This window comes from Asterias amurensis, chromosome 18, assembly GCF_032118995.1.
Source record: "Asterias amurensis chromosome 18, ASM3211899v1".
Classification (NCBI taxonomy): Eukaryota; Metazoa; Echinodermata; class Asteroidea; order Forcipulatida; family Asteriidae; genus Asterias; species Asterias amurensis.
The window spans coordinates 16,859,010-16,876,581 of NC_092665.1; the positions used below are offsets into that span (position 1 = coordinate 16,859,010).

Sequence of the window (17,572 nt, forward strand, 5' to 3'; positions counted from 1 at the left end):
GCGTGAGCCAGGAGAAATTGGTGACGTACCATGCAAAGAATCCCTCAGAATGCAATGATATTAGTGAAGACACTTACCTGTGCAGCTGTAGGGAACAGATAAGGATGATTGCAACATTTCTTAAGATCCATCATAACGTTGAGGAGTGACACATGATTCCCACCACCCTTGGCATTCAAAGCTTCAAAATTCCTGGTCAGAATGTACTTGTAGTATTTCCTGTAATAGCACAATATTTTTGTTTGTTTACAATACAGAGATTTTGTGTTGAACAAAGACAAATTTACAAGAGTGGGTTTTTAACCAACGGCCTCCAGAATATTAATGTGCTGGCGATCTACCAACTAAGCTATCTAGCCCTATGTTGGCGGTATTCATATTTTGTCAATATTTAGAATCAATATTGAGATAATCATAACAAATTGTTTCCTACATTGAAGAAGAGTTGCCCAATTTGCAGATTTGTGCCTCTTCTACCCTCCCATTGTCATATTTGGAAGTACCTTAACATGAAATTCCTTAACCATAGTTTTAGCATTGGCTCTAGCTGGCCGAAAGTGATTTTACAGGCATGGGCTCTGATAACAAGAACAAATGCCTTTTCTGAAACATAGGCCCTTTTCCAAACCATGGCATCGGCTCCAGAGTCGGCTCAGGCTAGCTTGGCCCAGCGGTTATTTTGACAGTTGCGCGTGCTTTGTGTATGTGCTCAGGGCTTCAGACAAGCGAACGGAGCCTGAGGCCAAATCCAAAGCCGAAGCGTGGATTCGAAAAGAACCATAAGTACTTAATCTTCTGAAGAGAAACTTACTTCTGCATGGGACTGAGATCAACTCTAACGATGAATTCACTCTTGGAAGGAATTCCTTTCAAGACATCTGCCTTGAGACGTCTAAGCATGTGGGGACCCAACATGTCATGAAGCTTCTTAATCTGATCCTCTTTAGAGATATCTTCAAACTCATCCAAGAAAACCTGTAGATTACTGTGAATTAAACAGATCAAGATATAATAGGATTTTATTATATCAATGACAACCTAGCAAAAAATCAATCTTAGGCCTTTTGTGAAATCAAGCCTTAGAGCTCATTATGATGGGACACAATCCAACTTGTGATGATTTTCAAGTGTTTGGTCACTGCGTAACTGAGCTTTTCATGATGGAAAGTCAACTTAAATAGTGATCAAGGATTACTGTATGTCTGAATACATGGCGTATCACCCATTACACTAGATGATAGCTGTGCGAGAACAGACAAATAATTGCTATCCCAACTTTCCTATAGTCCTGGGTTTGAATCCAACCTGAGTGTTATATTTTTCACAAGACTCGTGGACATGTTCGTTGCTTGTCATTAATCTTATTTTTTTCTTTCTTCCCTTACTATGAAACTTGATTTTGAAACTTGATGAACACTTTGTTAAGGTAGTGGTTGACAGGTAGATATGACATTCAGACCTATGCTCATTGATATCATCATTACATAGTAACTACATCAGCAGGTGGTGCTAACATTAATCTGAAAACTACAAACTTAAGATCCAGGTCAAAGGATAATGTTCAAATCTTTCTAACTTATAAACTTACGAGAATTCTTCCTGGCTCATGAAGTTGAGTAAATGAAACAACTCTTCTAGGTTGTTCTGCAGCGGGGTACCGGTTAGAAGCAGCTTGTGTCCAATGTTGTACTGGGTCAAAATCCTGAAGAACTAAACAGGCAAACACAAAAGAGTATCATCGGTTACTTATTATTTCTTTTTTACACCCCCCTACACATCCAAACCTTTGAACAGGGCTAGATAGGTAAGCCATTATTAGTCAACCATTTCAGCATCAACAGAATACCTTTGTGACCATATAGAAAGCCGGGTCCGTATCAAGTGACTATGGCTATGGCTAGGGCAATAAGCTGCAATAACAACTTTGAAGGATCTAGGACTTTCCAGCATTTTAGCCATAGCCACATACCAACTCACTCAGACATAGTCTCATAGTATCAAGGACCATCTTGCACCAGTCAGTTTAGGTTTGGATTATTTTTTAGCGATTCCTCAAAGTAAATAAGATCATAAACCACATACCTTAGACTGATTATTCTTGAGTCTATGAGCCTCATCAACCACCAAGACATCCCAGTCTACAGATTGTAGGGTAGTAGTATCAATAGTGATCAACTCGTATGATGTAAGAAGGACGTGGAATTTCACTACACAGTCTTTCTTCATCTTGTAGGCTTTCTTGCCTCCTCGTACTGCATCTTCCTCAAAGGAGAATTCATGCTCTCTGTAAATAATCACAACTTTCTTGTCAAGAAACAACAAAAACTGAAGTGGCACTTTTGTAAGAAGTGATGACAAGAACACAAGGACCAATCAGTTTTCTTTGGCACTCAAACAGAAAAAAGTAAAATGAAATGAGCTGAAACTTTCTTTGCTAGAAACATTTTGATGTTCTGAGAGAGAAATAAGTAAAGTAAAACAAAAAGAAGTATTTTATAAGCACTGTCCATGTTGTCGGCACCAGATGATCATGATATTGAGAACAGGAAGTGATTCCAATAAAAGCTCCAAATTATTCAACATTCTGTCATCCAATCCCTTGGTACTCACAAAGAGTATTCATAAAAGCTTACAATTAAAATGAAATAAATTAAAAATACATAACAAATTGCAACCAACCTGATAGTAGCTCGGCTGTCCTTGTCCCCGCAGTATGTCACCACGTAGAAGTCTGGTGCCCAGAATTCAAACTCTCTCTCCCAATTGATAATAGTAGAAAGAGGTGCACTGATCAGGAAAGGCCCCTTACTCAAACCCTGACAGTAAATATAACAATCATGACGAGTTAGAAATAAAATGAAATCAATGACAAAACAGATGGATATGGATAATTTAAGTTGAGACATTGAAAGTTAGAGATTAGTGTAGAGATACATTGCAATAATGAAGTTGATATTTGGATTTGAGGTATGGTATCGACTTATAACACTTGATATTATAACTCCACATTACAACCAACCAATTGACAAGCAATGCTTCAAGGCAGCAACAACAAAACAAATAGCTTCAAAGCTAATCAAGGTATTTGTTTCAAACTTTCAAATAAAATAAGCCAAATTTGCAAGAATTTGTTTATCATTTTCATTTTATTTTTATATATCAATTTATAAACCCACAAGGAAAACTGAGTGCTTAAAGGCAGTGGACACTATTGGTAATATCTCAAAATAATTATTGGCATAAAACCTTTTTGGTGACGAGTAATGGGGGGAGGTTGATGGTATAAAACATTGTGAGAAACGGCTTCCTCTGAAGTGCCTTAGTTTTCGAGAAAGAAATCATTTTCCACAAATTTGATTTCGAGACCTCAGATTTAGAACTTGAGGTCTCGAAATCAACCATCTAAACGCACACAACTTCGTGTGACAAGGGTGTTTTTTCTTTGATTATTATCTCGCAACTTCGATGACCGATTGAGCTCAAACTTTCACAGGTTTGTTATTTTATGCATATGTTGAGATACACCAACTGTGAAGGCTAGTCTTTAACAATGACCAATAGTGTCCACTGCCTTTAAACAGTTAGAAAGCTCAGTACATAGAGCACTGGCACATTAAATCAGAGGTCACTGGTTCAAATCCCACTCTAGTCAATTTTCCTTCTGATTCAAACTTTAACAATTCACGAACATACAATGAGCACTTGATTAAAAACAACAAGATGAAGTCATTTCAGTTAGAGTGTTGGTTTACATACCTCTTTATAGAGCGAGTACAACAATGCGATTGTCTGGATAGTCTTCCCTAGACCCATTTCATCAGCGAGGATACAGCTAAGCCGATGTGCCCATGAGTATCTCAACCAATTTAATCCTTCTAGCTGGTAGTCATGCAGGTTACCACCACAGGCTGTGATGTATGCAGGCTGCTCCTCATACTTCTTCTTCGGCTATTAGAAACAGGGACAAAATGGTCTTACTATTATTCTTTTTAACTTGTCTTTTATGATCTTTCAGTTTGGGTTTTGAGTGAAGATCGTCCGAGACCAAATAACCCATGATAGATATGAGCATGATCAATCTTTATCATGGACTAGTCTTTAACATATTCCCTTACTTCATAGAGCGATAATAAAAACTGATTTTCTTAAATCAGAACATGGGTCACGACTATTTTGTCTTTCCAACTTCAGTTTGGTTACAATGCTTTGTGTGTTAAGTGCAATTGGGCCATGCAGGAACAAGCAGCTAGCAGTGAAGGGGGGTATGTTAATAATCCTAGAAGCATCTTGGTATTTGTGTAAAGAGACATGTGTGTAAAAGATATGTTGAAATGGTGGCATTTTTACCTCATACATGTAGTAACCTGTTGAGTTATATTTCAAAGAGTTATTTTTTTAAAGTATCCTTGGCGCTAGAGAAGTAGTTCTAAGAGCATGATTTCAGTATATGATTTTTTACCAGAGAGACATGAACAAAGTGTGAATTCAAATAGAAGTCTGAAATTTCTCATCCCTAAATACAAGTATTGTATTTAATCTAACGAGAGGCCCTACAAAGTTTCCCTTCTGTTGCAGATGACAGCAGTTCAGCCTTCAATCTCTTAATTCTCAACTTTATACAGTACTTGGTTATAATTTAAAACAAAAACACTCATTAACAAATTATTCACATAAAAAACATAATTCACAGCACTTTTTTCAGGCAAAAGAATTCTTTAACACTGAAGTTAAAAAACCAAGACACTGCAGCATTTAACATCGAGAGGAAGTACAAAAACAAAAACGCAGCATAGTGGAAATAAATTGTTAGAAAAAAGTACAGTATTCACATCCCGTTTAAAAATTGAGGTTGTCTTCGGCATACAAGGAAGCCTAAATAAACATTATGGAAGTAGCTTCTTACATTAATCTATGCACTTCCAACTGTGACTTGGACTGCAGATGGATCAAAGAAACTATTAATAATACTTAATAATCCATACACAGCCTTGAAGATAGTGGCCAGATTGCTGAAAACTAACCTCATTGACACATGGCCCAACAATCCTAAATGGGTCCCATTTGAGAATGGTCTAGTACCTCTAATCGTCAGAGATTCATTTTATTAAATTGGAAGTATCAATTTGGAAAGTAAGTCTGGCGTTGCACCTGGGACGTCTCAGATAGTCTTTATAAATGTTAAAATCTGAAAACAAATGTAACGAAAATCTTTGTAGTTTTATCAACCAAAGTTGATCAACTATCCCCCCAAAAATTGGGCAGCTGCAGGTTTTGTATCTTCACATGTGACAGTGCTGCAAGACAGTCACAACTTATTAGCAAACTTAAGCAGCATAGTTTGTTGACCATAAACCCTAAAGTCTGATTGAAAAATGCAATATGTTTGTTGTTATTGATTTGCATGCAGGTTGTTACACAGCTTACTGCAGATGTAGTCAATCTCAAGGCGACATTCACACTCTAAAGAAGGGTCTTCAGTTGGTCATGCAAAAACTTAAACTTGACAGAGAGGTACAATACATTTACTCTGATAGAATGACTGCAGTTAACAACTCATCTCTGCAAAGACATTTTTAGAGAAGACTGCTCCAAGAAAATGCGGGCAAAACTCAACAGTGATTGAAATCAGATATATTTCCAAGGAAAGTTTGTGGATTTTCTTGTCATTAGATCGTGTTGGTGCTACAGGAAGCCATGCGGCAATTAGTGTACATAATTCTAGTCATGCCTATTGTTCTCTGACTATTGGTGGGAACCGGTAAGGGGTGATTCAACATTTTCACAAGCATACTGAGGAATAACTACAACTTTTTCAAAGTGTTGTGACTTTCAAAAACATTTGCATGGCTTTTCTTGGGGGTAAACTATTACATTTTGTTATCAATTTTTGTTTGTCAAGGAAAATTTTCAAAATTCTTTTTAGTGTAATATCAGTAATAGATTACAAGAAAAGGGAACTTTAAATGGGCAGTGTACCCCATACCAAGGATGGGAAATGAATCTACGTTGTCTAAAGCCACCCGACAATTAAAATAATTGTAGTTTCCCTGCAGCATGCATTGATATAGGCTTCGGTTATAGAACACAGACAACAATAGGAAGCTAATGAAAACTAAAATGAAAGAAAAAAACAACGATGTCGTAAATACAGGCATATAGGTTGCTACTTGGTGGATGCGAGCCTTGCTATATGACAACCGAACATTTAACAACGTTCAATGAGAACTCACATCTACTTTAATATCGTCTCTTTCTTCCTCGTCCTCTTCCTCCCGCCTTCGCTTGCCCTTTGTGGGGTAGGGGTGAGGGGTGAGGGGTTAGGGAGCAGGACCATGTTAAAGGTGCAATCCATTAACAACAATTCAATCACCAGTTTGTGGGAACTTATGGGAGTTATTCAAATTTGTACATTTTTCTGTATTTCCTGCCGTCAAAAAAATATCTTTGGCTTTTTATTGTGGCGGAGCATGTTTACATCCTCATGTCAGGAAATATAATATCTTTCTGGTGTCCATTTACAAGCGTGATGGAAGTATTCAAGACAAAATTATTCTTCAATTTGTTGTAAATATACTTTTTTTTCTACAATAACCTTTAACATTGATAGGTAATAGATAACTTGTCAGTGCATTCCTTATAAATAACTACATGTACACCTCAAACAAGGAAGTTGGTTTTACATCACTAAGTGATATAAAACCTAGTTGGTTTGTTTCTATGGCAAAGTAAAATCTACACTATGAAATGAAGAAAAACAAGCAAAGTGTTCTGATTAATTTGAAATACACAGAAGGCGGCGCAACTGTTGGCTTATCTATTCAGAACAAGGCTTTAGACAAAATACTTACATCTATTTTCTCCTTTTCTTCTTCTTCTTCTTCTTTTTTACTTTTCTTGCTCTTTCCTTTCTTCTTCTTTCCACTCTTTGTTTCTATGGGTGTATGCATGTTTTTCCTGCAGAGAAAGACATTGTTTGAATCAAGATTCCAACTTCGTACTTCTAACTACCAAGCCAAATTTACATTCAAAATGAAAAATGATCCTCTAGGAAATAAACATAAATGGTTAGCTGCGTTTGCTAAGCGAGATTTGACTATGCTACATATGATATTGAGTTCTGCTCATGTTTAAATGATGGCTTAAAGTACGATTGCCATAAACAACACATGGAACTTTGTATTATTAAAGACACTACAACACTACCTTGCAACAAAACTCTGTACATTATTTCCAGCCTTTAGCGATGGGAAATGAAGAAACCAAAGAGAGATTAATTTACTTTTTAGCATCTTTCTATTGTGTTAATATGTTTTTATAGACTTATTGTTAATTTTTAAAATATATGGTCAGGGATATTGGAATTGAAGGCCTTTGGGTTACAGTTTTTTGTTAAACTTGTTTAATTCCAGGCATATGTCCCTGGCTTTAGTTTTGTAGATGTTTGTATTTTGTATGTGTTTTTATGCCAAATAAATAATACAAATAATAAAAACAAGACTTACTTATGGGAGGTGTAGTATTCAATGTGTTTTGAACCATCAGGTATCTCTCGGATCAAATCTCCTTCTTCCCAGCTACAGTTATCATACTGAAGAGAACGCCATTTGATCAAGTATAACGTCTTACCACTTCGATGTCGTACCTGCTTGTTAATGATCCTGCAAGGTGATACAAGAATGGAAAGGTGATCATGAATTTCTGCTGCAATGCTTCAGGGAAAATTTCATTGTTAAGAGGGCAAGGCCATTTTCATTTGCTAAGGGCCCTACCATTTGAAACTCTTATAAAGTCTGTGGGAAGTTTGAAGGGGCAGCAAGGCCAAGACCAAAGGCAAACAAGGCCATGACCTTTGTGGCCTCCATTTAATTCCAGGCATGAACAATTTGCCATGGAATGCATGCAAACATTTCAAGGAGCATGTGTATCCTACTTCTGCCACCGAATCCTCATGACACTCTACTAGAAAACCATCCCCTGTTTTTTACCTCTGGATCTGTAACCATTCAGGCTGAACACCATAGCGGTAGAACTTCTCCTCCAAGTTGATGTGATGCTCTTCAACTTCTTTTCCTTTGTTCCTTGCCTTAAGACGCCAATTACCTCCATATGTCTCGCCATCTTCTAGTGGTGGTGGCTCTTCCATGTCAAACTTGCGGGTGTAGTTACGGTAAAGAATGATGTGGAAAACTTCCATCTAGAAAGAATTTAACGAACAATAAATGGATGAAGACCTGTAGTACCCATCAAAGAAACCTCATAAAACATTGGGTGCGTTCGTTTAGCTTCCCTGGGTCATCCCCGTTCTGCCCCGGTGCGTTTAAATAGCTCTTGAAGTCATTCCAGGGGCTCACCCAGGTCAGCCCCCAGTGCCCTGCTCTTGGAGTGGGTCACTTGGGGGCTGGCCCCAGGTAAACGACGTCACTACGAGAGCGGTAAATGGTCGTTCGTTTAGCTCTTGTCAGGGGCTCACTCGAGTGAGCACCGCGGGGTAGACCCAGGGAAGCTTAACAAACGCACCCTTTATCTCCTCTGAACAAATCATTAGGTCAAAGTTTATCATGGAGAGTACTGTAATTTTCTTGAATGTGAATATTTTATGCCATTTTCCCTGTCTCATATTTATTATCAGTCAGTTAAGCAGCTGTCGGTGGGTCCTCTGCAATGTCAAAAAAAGTTTGACTAAGGTGATTCCATCGTATGAAACACATCCAGTTTGAACATAAAGTGAGACTTGTCCCTTTATTCTAATAAAGTCACTTGTAATAGAATATCAAATGACCACACACATGTACAAGTTAATTCTCAAAACATAAAAGTAGTTATACCTGCATTTCTGTGACCCAGTCACAATGCCAGTAGGACATGCCATGAAATTTACAAAAGAACTCTCTGGTCGGTTTAAAGCCAGGCTCTTTCTTGGTTGGGCTTCCACACTCGGGGTCCAGGGGGTCAGTGTTGACCGGTGGGACAGTCCAGCGCCAGGTCAGGATCTTCTGAACTTTGCCCTTTGGTGGTTCACACTGTGAATGCAGAGAAGTGGAAAAACAAAATTAATTAATGAGGATTCATTCCATATTCCTTATACATGAAGGCAATATTCCTTATACATGAAGGCAATCAAGAATTTTATGAGCAGAACCTTTTTACAATCCCAACATACCAGGTTGTTGGTAACTTCCCAATACAGTATTGGGGTGGGTCAGCGGTAATAGGCCTATTGGATACTTACTGAGCACCTAGGACACACCCATTCTCCATCTGGTATCTCCTTAAGGGGAGGGGGTATCGAGGGGGTGGGTCAGGGGTAATATGGGATACTTACTGAGCACCTAGGACACACCCATTCTCCATCTAGTATCTCCTGAAGGGGAGGGGGTATCGAGGGGGTGGGTCAGGGGTAATATGGGATACTTACTGAGCACCTAGGACACACCCATTCTCCATCTGGTATCACCTTAAGGGGAGGGGGGTATCGAGGGGGTGGGTCAGGGGTAATATGGGATACTTACTGAGCACCTAGGACACACCCATTCCCCATTCTCCATCTGGTATCTCCTTAAAGGGAGGGGGTATCGAGGGGGTGGGTCAGGGGTAATATGGGATACTTACTGAACACCTAGGACACACCCATTTTCCATCTGGTATCACCTTAAGGGGAGGGGGGTATCGAGGGGGTGGGTCAGGGGTAATATGGGATACTTACTGAGCACCTAGGACACACCCATTCTCCATCTGGTATCTCCTTAAGGGGAGGGTTAAGGCAGAAGATGTGATAAGATGAAGGGCATTGGTCACAGCATAGAAGTTCTCCTCCATCTTTACATTCTCTGCAGAATTCCATGTGTTCATCTTGCTCCTCTTCCTGTACAGGAACACCTTCTGTCTCCTGATCAACAAAAGACACAAATAATGCTTCATTCCTGATTTATATTAACCCATGTATAAAAGTCATGTTGATGCTTCATTGTGAAAGCGTTCAAATTATCTGGCTTTTCATTGAGAGACTTTTGATGCACTAGGTGGCAGCACACCTGAAGTCTGCTACCACCTAGCGTAATACCAGGTAAATTTTCATTGTTTACGTCCTTCTGAACATGCTCGCATTTCAAAGAACAATGGATTTTTCTGCCAAGTCTGCTGCCACCAAGAGTCCACATCAGTCTCCCATTGGAAAACAGAACATGTCTTAAAATTGATATTGTCAATAAATTTCACTGTGCATTCACTTCCCCATGAAGTGTGAACAGGGCTTAAAAAGAGCATACTTTTGTATTTTTCTTGTCCATCAAAGACAAAAAAAAAGGTTGGAATCTAAGTGTACTTACACAATGGGGACAGCTCCATTTGCCTTCTGGTGCTGTTTCGAGTTCAGGATCCAGACAGACAAGATGATAGGCTCTATGGCAAGTATCACACAGAATGATTTCACCACCCTGCTGGCATACCTCACAATAATCTTGATGGTCAGTCTAAAAAACACAAAGTAAGAAGCATTTTACAAACTCATTATTGGGGTAGATGCACACATGAAATTACAAAAACTTGATAGGCTTAAGATTTACCCTGATCCCTTTGAATGTTTGGTGATGCTATGATTCTCTGATCAATGCAATACATACAGAGCATGCAAGGCTTGTACTTCCTGAAGTCTTGACCAGAGTATAAACCCCTTTCTCTCCCCGCTGAAGGGCGCACCAGAAACATACATAATCTTCTACAGGGCCTTAACCCTTTAGCCCGCAAAACGCCCGGAGGCGCCCTGCGTATGACCACGCATACCGCCCGCACACGCCAGCGCAGTTTGACATGGTGTAATTTGAGTTATCCACATGCGATTATAACGCAGCAAACAGCCGTAGATAAACCGCGATCTCAAGATGACAACAGTCTAAAAATAGCACATGGTCCACATAAGAAAAAAATGACATAAGGTTCAAAGGTCGAAAGTCATTTCACAATCAAACAACGCATGTATGAGTGGGTGCTTTTTCTCTGTGTGGAGCCGGACCGTATAGGGGATGTACCATGTACTAAGCGCGCATGTACACAGTAATGACAGTCTCCAGCTTGTTTCGCGTCAAACTTTCTGATGTTTTTACACACGGAATACCGCGATTTGAAAGGATTTTACAAAAGATTTTAGGTACAGAAGGTATCTGTTGATAATAGAGGCATTCATTTTCATTTCTCAAGGTATGTTGTGATTATTTTCAACCACTTTTCGTAGCTTTGTTTTCCTGTCGGACGACAATAAATTTGAGAAAACTTGTGTGCACAACTTTCCCAGAAAACAAACCTTCACTTGATACGCAAACAATGTTTTCAATTTTTTGTTGATCTCTCTTATGTTTCCAACCTGAAAGCTTGAATTTTGTGAGACAAACAAAGCAACTGTGACAATCATCCAAAAGATAATTTCATCCTCTACAAAATAAACTCAACTTGTAACACAAGAAAATAATCGCAACGACAGTTATCCGACGTTTTTTTGGATAGGGCCGGAAATCGATTGAATTTTCCTGGCGCACTAAGGAGCGTGTGACATTATGTTTAATGTTGCCTGCGTCCTAAAGGGTTTAAAGCACCATGATAAATGTTGCACTGGTTGTTAGTGGCCATTCAAATGTCTGTTTTCAATGGAAGTGACCTTTTCTAAATGAGAATGAAATTGCTCTTTCAAAGATGAAATTCCAGGCATTAAATATCGCCAAGATGTCTAGACTATCCTTACCTCATAGCCATCCTCTTCTGACCCTTTCTTCTTTTTCTTTTTCTTCTTCTGTAGAGAGGTCGGCTTGGGACGGGGTTTTTTCAACTTGCGTGCCGATGATCGGCTTGTTGAGCTGTCAGACTGAACAGAGGGGGCACTCTTCGCTTCCTCATCCGAAAGATCACTTGGAATCTGATCACTGAAGTTACTTCCACTTTCACTCTGTAAAAACAGATTAAATGTTATGGATAGAGGTTAAGTCCACATGAATTCTGGGCAATGATTAAAGAAACAATCTATCAAAGTACATTGTTGTCATTCGCAAAACAGCGTTTACGACATGGAACTTACAAAATTATTACTTTCTGAAATAAAAATAAAGTCACTACCACATACTGAGAATGGACTTCTATATAAAAGTCACCTTAATTTTTGTTGCATAATGAAAACTGCCTTTGAAGGTAACAGCAGTTTGGTGGCCCATGAGGTTTGTCAATGAAATGTTCCAATATAAATTTACAATCACCTTAGAGAAGTGCCCGTTCCAAAAGGGAAAACGCCTTAGTGCCCATGCCTTTTTAAGACTGAAGTATCAGTCCTGAATGCAATCTGAGGAACTTACCGATGAGTGCGATTTTCTTTTTCTTCCTTGTCCGCCACCGATCTTGATCTTAAGTGGAGCAACCTTTCTCTTCTTGCCTTTAGATTTGTCCTTGCTTGCAGATTTACTCTTACCTGAAATAGGAAACAAGTGACTTATTGCCTCCAAACTTCCTCCTACCGTGGCAAAAATAAACTTCAGAACATTTTATCTTCAACTCACCTTTGACCTCCTTGGGTTCTTTAGTCTCTTCCACATCTACATCCTTCTCAACTTCCTTTGTCTCCTTTATTTGTTCTTGAACTACTGGCTCCTTCACAGGTGTCGTCTCTTTGGGTGGAGCCTCTGGTGAAGACATGAGAAGCTGGGGAGGTGGTGGTCTTGACATTCCCTTCTTTGGGTTACTAGCAGCAAACTCAGTCCAGAGGGATGCAAGAAGTGTTGTCATCTTAGTCGTCGGTAAGTTGGGAGCATTCTCGATGACCAAAGGACGGACGTGTTGGCAAAAGAGCTTGTAGTTGATTAGACTGTCATAATCTTCTTCCTGGTATTCCATCTCAAATTCCTCAATTCCAAATTCTCGCATCAATTGCAATGAGCTCTTGGGTCCCATGTCCTTCTCCTTTTCCTGTAACCAAAGAAACAATAATATCTAGAAATATCCAAGGACTAGTAGTAAACTTACAACAGTATTATCCTGTCTATGTTTAAATCATCTCACGTTAACGACACGTCATAAATTATAATATTGTTTATGTTTTGGGTTCTTGTAAATTTATTGCTCTTCTAAATTACAAGAATTGTTTACAAGACAAAGTTCAATTTCTTTTAGCCAATTATTTTGTTATATATTTTTTGTGTTGGCGGGGGGAATTGGTGGCCTCAGTAGCTTTGTTAAACATGCATTGCAAACTTTCACATTCAAATTCAATAATTAGATAGTCTGGTAATAACCAATTGAATGCACATGTTTTTATTAAAGATGTCAGTAAATTATTCACCTTGGGAGATGTATCTTTCTTTTTCTTGCTTTTATGTTTAAATATAATCTCTCCATCATCACTCAGAGGGGAGTCACTCTCCTGTAAATACAATATCAATAGCAATAATATTAGCTTGGATAGAGAAACAATGGCTTTGGCTACGACTTCAACATGGCTGCAGAAACCCATCTAAGCCAGCCCAAAGACAGGCCAGGTTTCTGAATCCATGGCTTCAGCAGTGGCTAAGCCGATTACTGAAAAGACGTATTACTCCATTGTTGTTGTTTAAGCCATAGCCATAGCCGTAGCCAAAGTCTATTCACATTGCCTTTGAAACTGAACCCTCATGTGTTATGGTGAATCAGCAAAGAAACCTCAGAATAAAACATTTTCCAAATTTTAACACGCTGATGGTGAACACGTAAACATACTTTGAACCCTCAAGTGTTATGGTGAATCAGTGAGGTAACCTCAGAATAAAACAATTACTCAAATTTAAAAATGCTGATGGTGAACACGTAAACATACATTGAAACTTTCTATGATGCAGAGAGTGAAAAAGAACATGGACTGGAGTTAACGTTAAAACTGTACATGGGACAACCGTATTTACTCTACATCAGACACTGGCAACTGGAGTCACCTAGCTCTGTGGGTATAAGATGTGGTAAAGTGTACATGAAAAAAACATGGCTGCTTTCCAGTGCATTTTCCATGTTCACTCAGTGTTGCATGTTTGGTTCGTTTAAACCGTATACCCATTAAAACCATGTGACTGTGATCGCCAATTATGCCAAATGACAGTTACAAAAAAGACTTCAGAATTTCCTTTTTCTTTAGTATTTGTCATGCATTTTCTAAGACTTGGATACGTACGCAATAAGTCCACTACCAACCTCATTGTATCTACATATTGACCTCATACTTCTGACGTCATCATTATAATCATCTTAGTTGCACCATTATGTTAGTCAATGTCCCCATGTTTTATACAGCGTAGTGTGGTGTGCGATTTAAGTCATTCAGAATTTACAAGCTCACAGTCACCATCATAATTGTTTTTTCCCCGGTTGTTTTGACTCCCAACATGGTGAGCGTGACAGACCAAGCCATGTTTAACGTTGGTACAATGGATCAACAGATTCCATTTCTAAGAAGAACATTTTGTCTTGGAGGACGATGCACAGCATCAAGACTCATTTTTTTTTTTTTTTTTATCCAACCGCAACCTTTTCATTCATTATCCCTAAAATAGTAACTTAAAAATGTACAAAGTGTACAAATTGCCAGCCGATTCAAGATCTTTCTCATAAAAATCAAAAACAATAATTTGCATACAAAACAACAACAAATAACTAACACTGCGAATACAAAACAACCACAAATAACCATTCAAAACGTTGTTTCACTAAATAAAAACAAACATTTTGCATGCAAACTTTTTTTATATATATTTTTAATTAATCAATTATTAACTAAGTTCACCGCCAAACAAATGATAATTTAATTAGGCCCATAATAATACACAAAAGAAAATACAAATTTATAGCAGAAATATTTATCAAAACCCGATTCGGATAACTTTCCGTATGGCGCCACCACTTTTTCACTCATTTTTACAAAAAGGGATATATCAATCAGGTAAATTAGATACTATATTATTTTATTTCGAATGAAAAAGTGGTGGCGCCATACGGAAACTTTTCCCCCGATTCAAATAGTCATGTCTGATGAGGAAGTTATAAATAAAAACACAGTTCATAAAAATCATAACAATGAAAAAACAATCATGAACTTGAAAAGTTACCCTTTAGAAAAAAAAAACAATTGAAATACTTCTAAAAAAATAGAACAAAACAGAAGCATTTTTACACGAATTCTCTGAGTTTTAAAATTCCTTCATAAAGCAAAACACAGCAGAGATATAAATAATGTGCGTCAAGATTAAAATCCGACTTGACCACACAAAAACACAAACACTCACCCCGCCACCACTTTCCCGATCTGCCGACCGCTTGCGTTTCTTCGAAGATTTCCCCTCTTTTCGTTTCTCTTTTTTCGTTTTCTTGCTCTTTTTCTTCTTAGAAGGGGGTGAATCTTCCACTGAAAGATAAACACAGTTATCATCAATCAGCAAAAGTTGGTTTATATCCCAGTTAAAAAAGCCGGGTTTTTATTTCAACAAACTCTCACACACGCAATCAGTGAATGGCATTCGTTCATTCATTGACAACGTGCGTGTGTGTGAGAGAAGTGGGGGCCCCTCCACGAATAAATTATTCCGATAATTATGTGATCAGTGAAAAATCTTTCACATTTTCGACGGAAAAGTTTCGTAAAAAATCTGGAAATTACACAGCTGTGGTGAGGGGAAGAACTATAGAGTAAAATTCCGTAAGGATTGAGTCCGGATTGTTAAAGTGGAACTAGTTAATCTGGTTTGTAGTTGACGTTGTTTCGTGACGAATACCGTGCATCGATTACGTTTGGGATGACCGATGGACCTTGACCAAGATCAACTCAACGCCACATGGCTTGCTGCAAAACAAAATTTAACATTTACAAAAACTCACATCCAATTCACACTTTCTTAGTCCAAACCCATGGCTTGGGAACATCTACTCATCAAATAAATACACTCGCAAAGGAACATTTAACTTTGGTTTTATTATTTTTTTCCGATTGCAATACCTCTCGGTGAAAACCAAATTGTTGTCGATATTCAAATAGGCGCGTTCATTTTTACCTGGATTGACATGCTCGCCTTCTGCCGGTGCACTCGTCCCATAATCAACAGAATCGTCCATTTCAAATGAGTTTTCTTCACCGTCCTCTTCGTTTCTGCCAACTCCTGGCATCATGCCGTGGGAGTTGAGAGGCTCCGTGGTGTCCAGAGAAAAAAAATCCAAGACGAAAAGAAAATTTGTGTTTGGTGTGCCAGTCCCTTTTGGACCGGAGTAGGTGCGAAGATGGCGCAGAACGGACAAAAAAAGACTCACCCCCACGACAAAAGGGTGGTAAAACGGCTACTGTGCATGCGCAGTTTGACGTCACAGATAAAGATACATCCCATATTAATAACCTCAAAACATCCCATAATAATCACCACTTAGTTAATCAGGGTGACACAAACCCAGCAAACAAAAAATTCACCTGGGGTGGGGGAAGCCAGATGTGCTGTCAGAAAAAGAGTCATGAAACTGCTATGGAGGGGGGCCGCTTTTGTGTAATTTGTGCATATCAATTAGGACTTTGTTCTTGTGCAACGCACCCAGATGGAAATTTGCATAACTTCTCAAGCGGAAACGGGTAAAATTAATAATGTGGGCACACAGGGGGTTCGCTGGGATCGGGTCACTGTTTTTGTTTGAATAAGTTTAGTTGTAAAACAGAACCAAAGCCGGCGTTGGAGTTGTCAAAAAAAAGAATTTCTGCCCAAAATCCTCAAAGACATCGGCAAGAAAACTGTCTTAATTAAGATGTTTTGGGATGTTTTTCTCAGATACTTTTTTACTTTCTGTCTTGTTTGAGTATTGTGTGAACTTTGAGAAATATCAACTTCTTTAAAAAGGGTGGTAAAATATGTCAACAACTCGGAAAATAATATTGCGAAAAATTCAACCTGCTATAATAAGTGTTCCGAAACATCCTCCCCAATACCTGTAGACTGTGATGGATGGGCGACATGTATATGTAAAGACTACCATTCTACTCTAGGCCTCTAGGCCCCATTTATCATCTCAATTTTGTTGGTTTAAAAAGATACGTATCATTGTAGATACTTTTGCTATAGTTTTCCAGAAAACGTTGCTCAATAAAAAAAAATGAAATTATGAACAAAATTGTTTTGAATCTTATAATTGCACTGAAGGTTCAATAACTTTTTGCCTGCATGCCGGTAGAAAATGCGCGCATAGGCGCACCGTCCAGCCAATGGTTCATGTAGTAATATTAATAAATTCTTTCTGGAAGGTAAAGTCAAATATAGGAAGTTTAGCTCAAAATTTAACTCTCGAAGAATAAATCAACAGACGATATAGGTAGGCCTAACGGCAAATGGACAGTGCAGGGGCTCCACGGCAACATGGAGGGTTCCGCCGCGCCTCACCAGCGGATGAGTCAAACCACTTTTCAGTCGCTGTTGTTGTTTCCCGCAGAAATTTCATACCAATTGGGATAGGGAAAAGCGTTTGTAAGTAACTTTGGTTTAATATCAAGTTAGGCCTACTGAAAAAAAAATGACAACAAAATGCAGCATTTCACAATGTTCCTAATGCT

The 17,572-nt window shown here is 38.6% G+C and overlaps 1 protein-coding gene across 3 annotated transcripts in view; it reads right to left on the reverse strand.

Annotated features, from left to right (window-relative positions):
- LOC139950763 (chromodomain-helicase-DNA-binding protein 4-like) overlaps window positions 1-16,293 on the reverse strand; it is a 38,029-nt gene extending 21,736 nt beyond the window's left edge. For 2 of the 3 annotated variants that reach the window (XM_071949565.1, XM_071949563.1), the window contains exons 1-19: window positions 16,041-16,293; window positions 15,279-15,397; window positions 13,313-13,393; window positions 12,534-12,939; window positions 12,333-12,445; window positions 11,732-11,932; window positions 10,326-10,469; window positions 9,704-9,886; window positions 8,826-9,020; window positions 7,986-8,194; window positions 7,503-7,658; window positions 6,849-6,954; window positions 6,231-6,287; window positions 3,757-3,948; window positions 2,680-2,816; window positions 2,083-2,284; window positions 1,589-1,710; window positions 812-985; window positions 78-219 (exon numbers count right to left, since the gene is read on the reverse strand). In XM_071949565.1, the coding sequence (XP_071805666.1) occupies window positions 78-219; window positions 812-985; window positions 1,589-1,710; window positions 2,083-2,284; window positions 2,680-2,816; window positions 3,757-3,948; window positions 6,231-6,287; window positions 6,849-6,954; window positions 7,503-7,658; window positions 7,986-8,194; window positions 8,826-9,020; window positions 9,704-9,886; window positions 10,326-10,469; window positions 11,732-11,932; window positions 12,333-12,445; window positions 12,534-12,939; window positions 13,313-13,393; window positions 15,279-15,397; window positions 16,041-16,155 (3,054 nt within the window). In that variant the 5' untranslated portion in view covers window positions 16,156-16,293. The remainder of the gene's footprint in view (window positions 1-77; window positions 220-811; window positions 986-1,588; window positions 1,711-2,082; window positions 2,285-2,679; window positions 2,817-3,756; window positions 3,949-6,230; window positions 6,288-6,848; window positions 6,955-7,502; window positions 7,659-7,985; window positions 8,195-8,825; window positions 9,021-9,703; window positions 9,887-10,325; window positions 10,470-11,731; window positions 11,933-12,332; window positions 12,446-12,533; window positions 12,940-13,312; window positions 13,394-15,278; window positions 15,398-16,040) is intronic. The other variant, XM_071949564.1, reaches the window with a different exon arrangement.
- Between the last annotated feature and the right edge of the window lie 1,279 nt (window positions 16,294-17,572).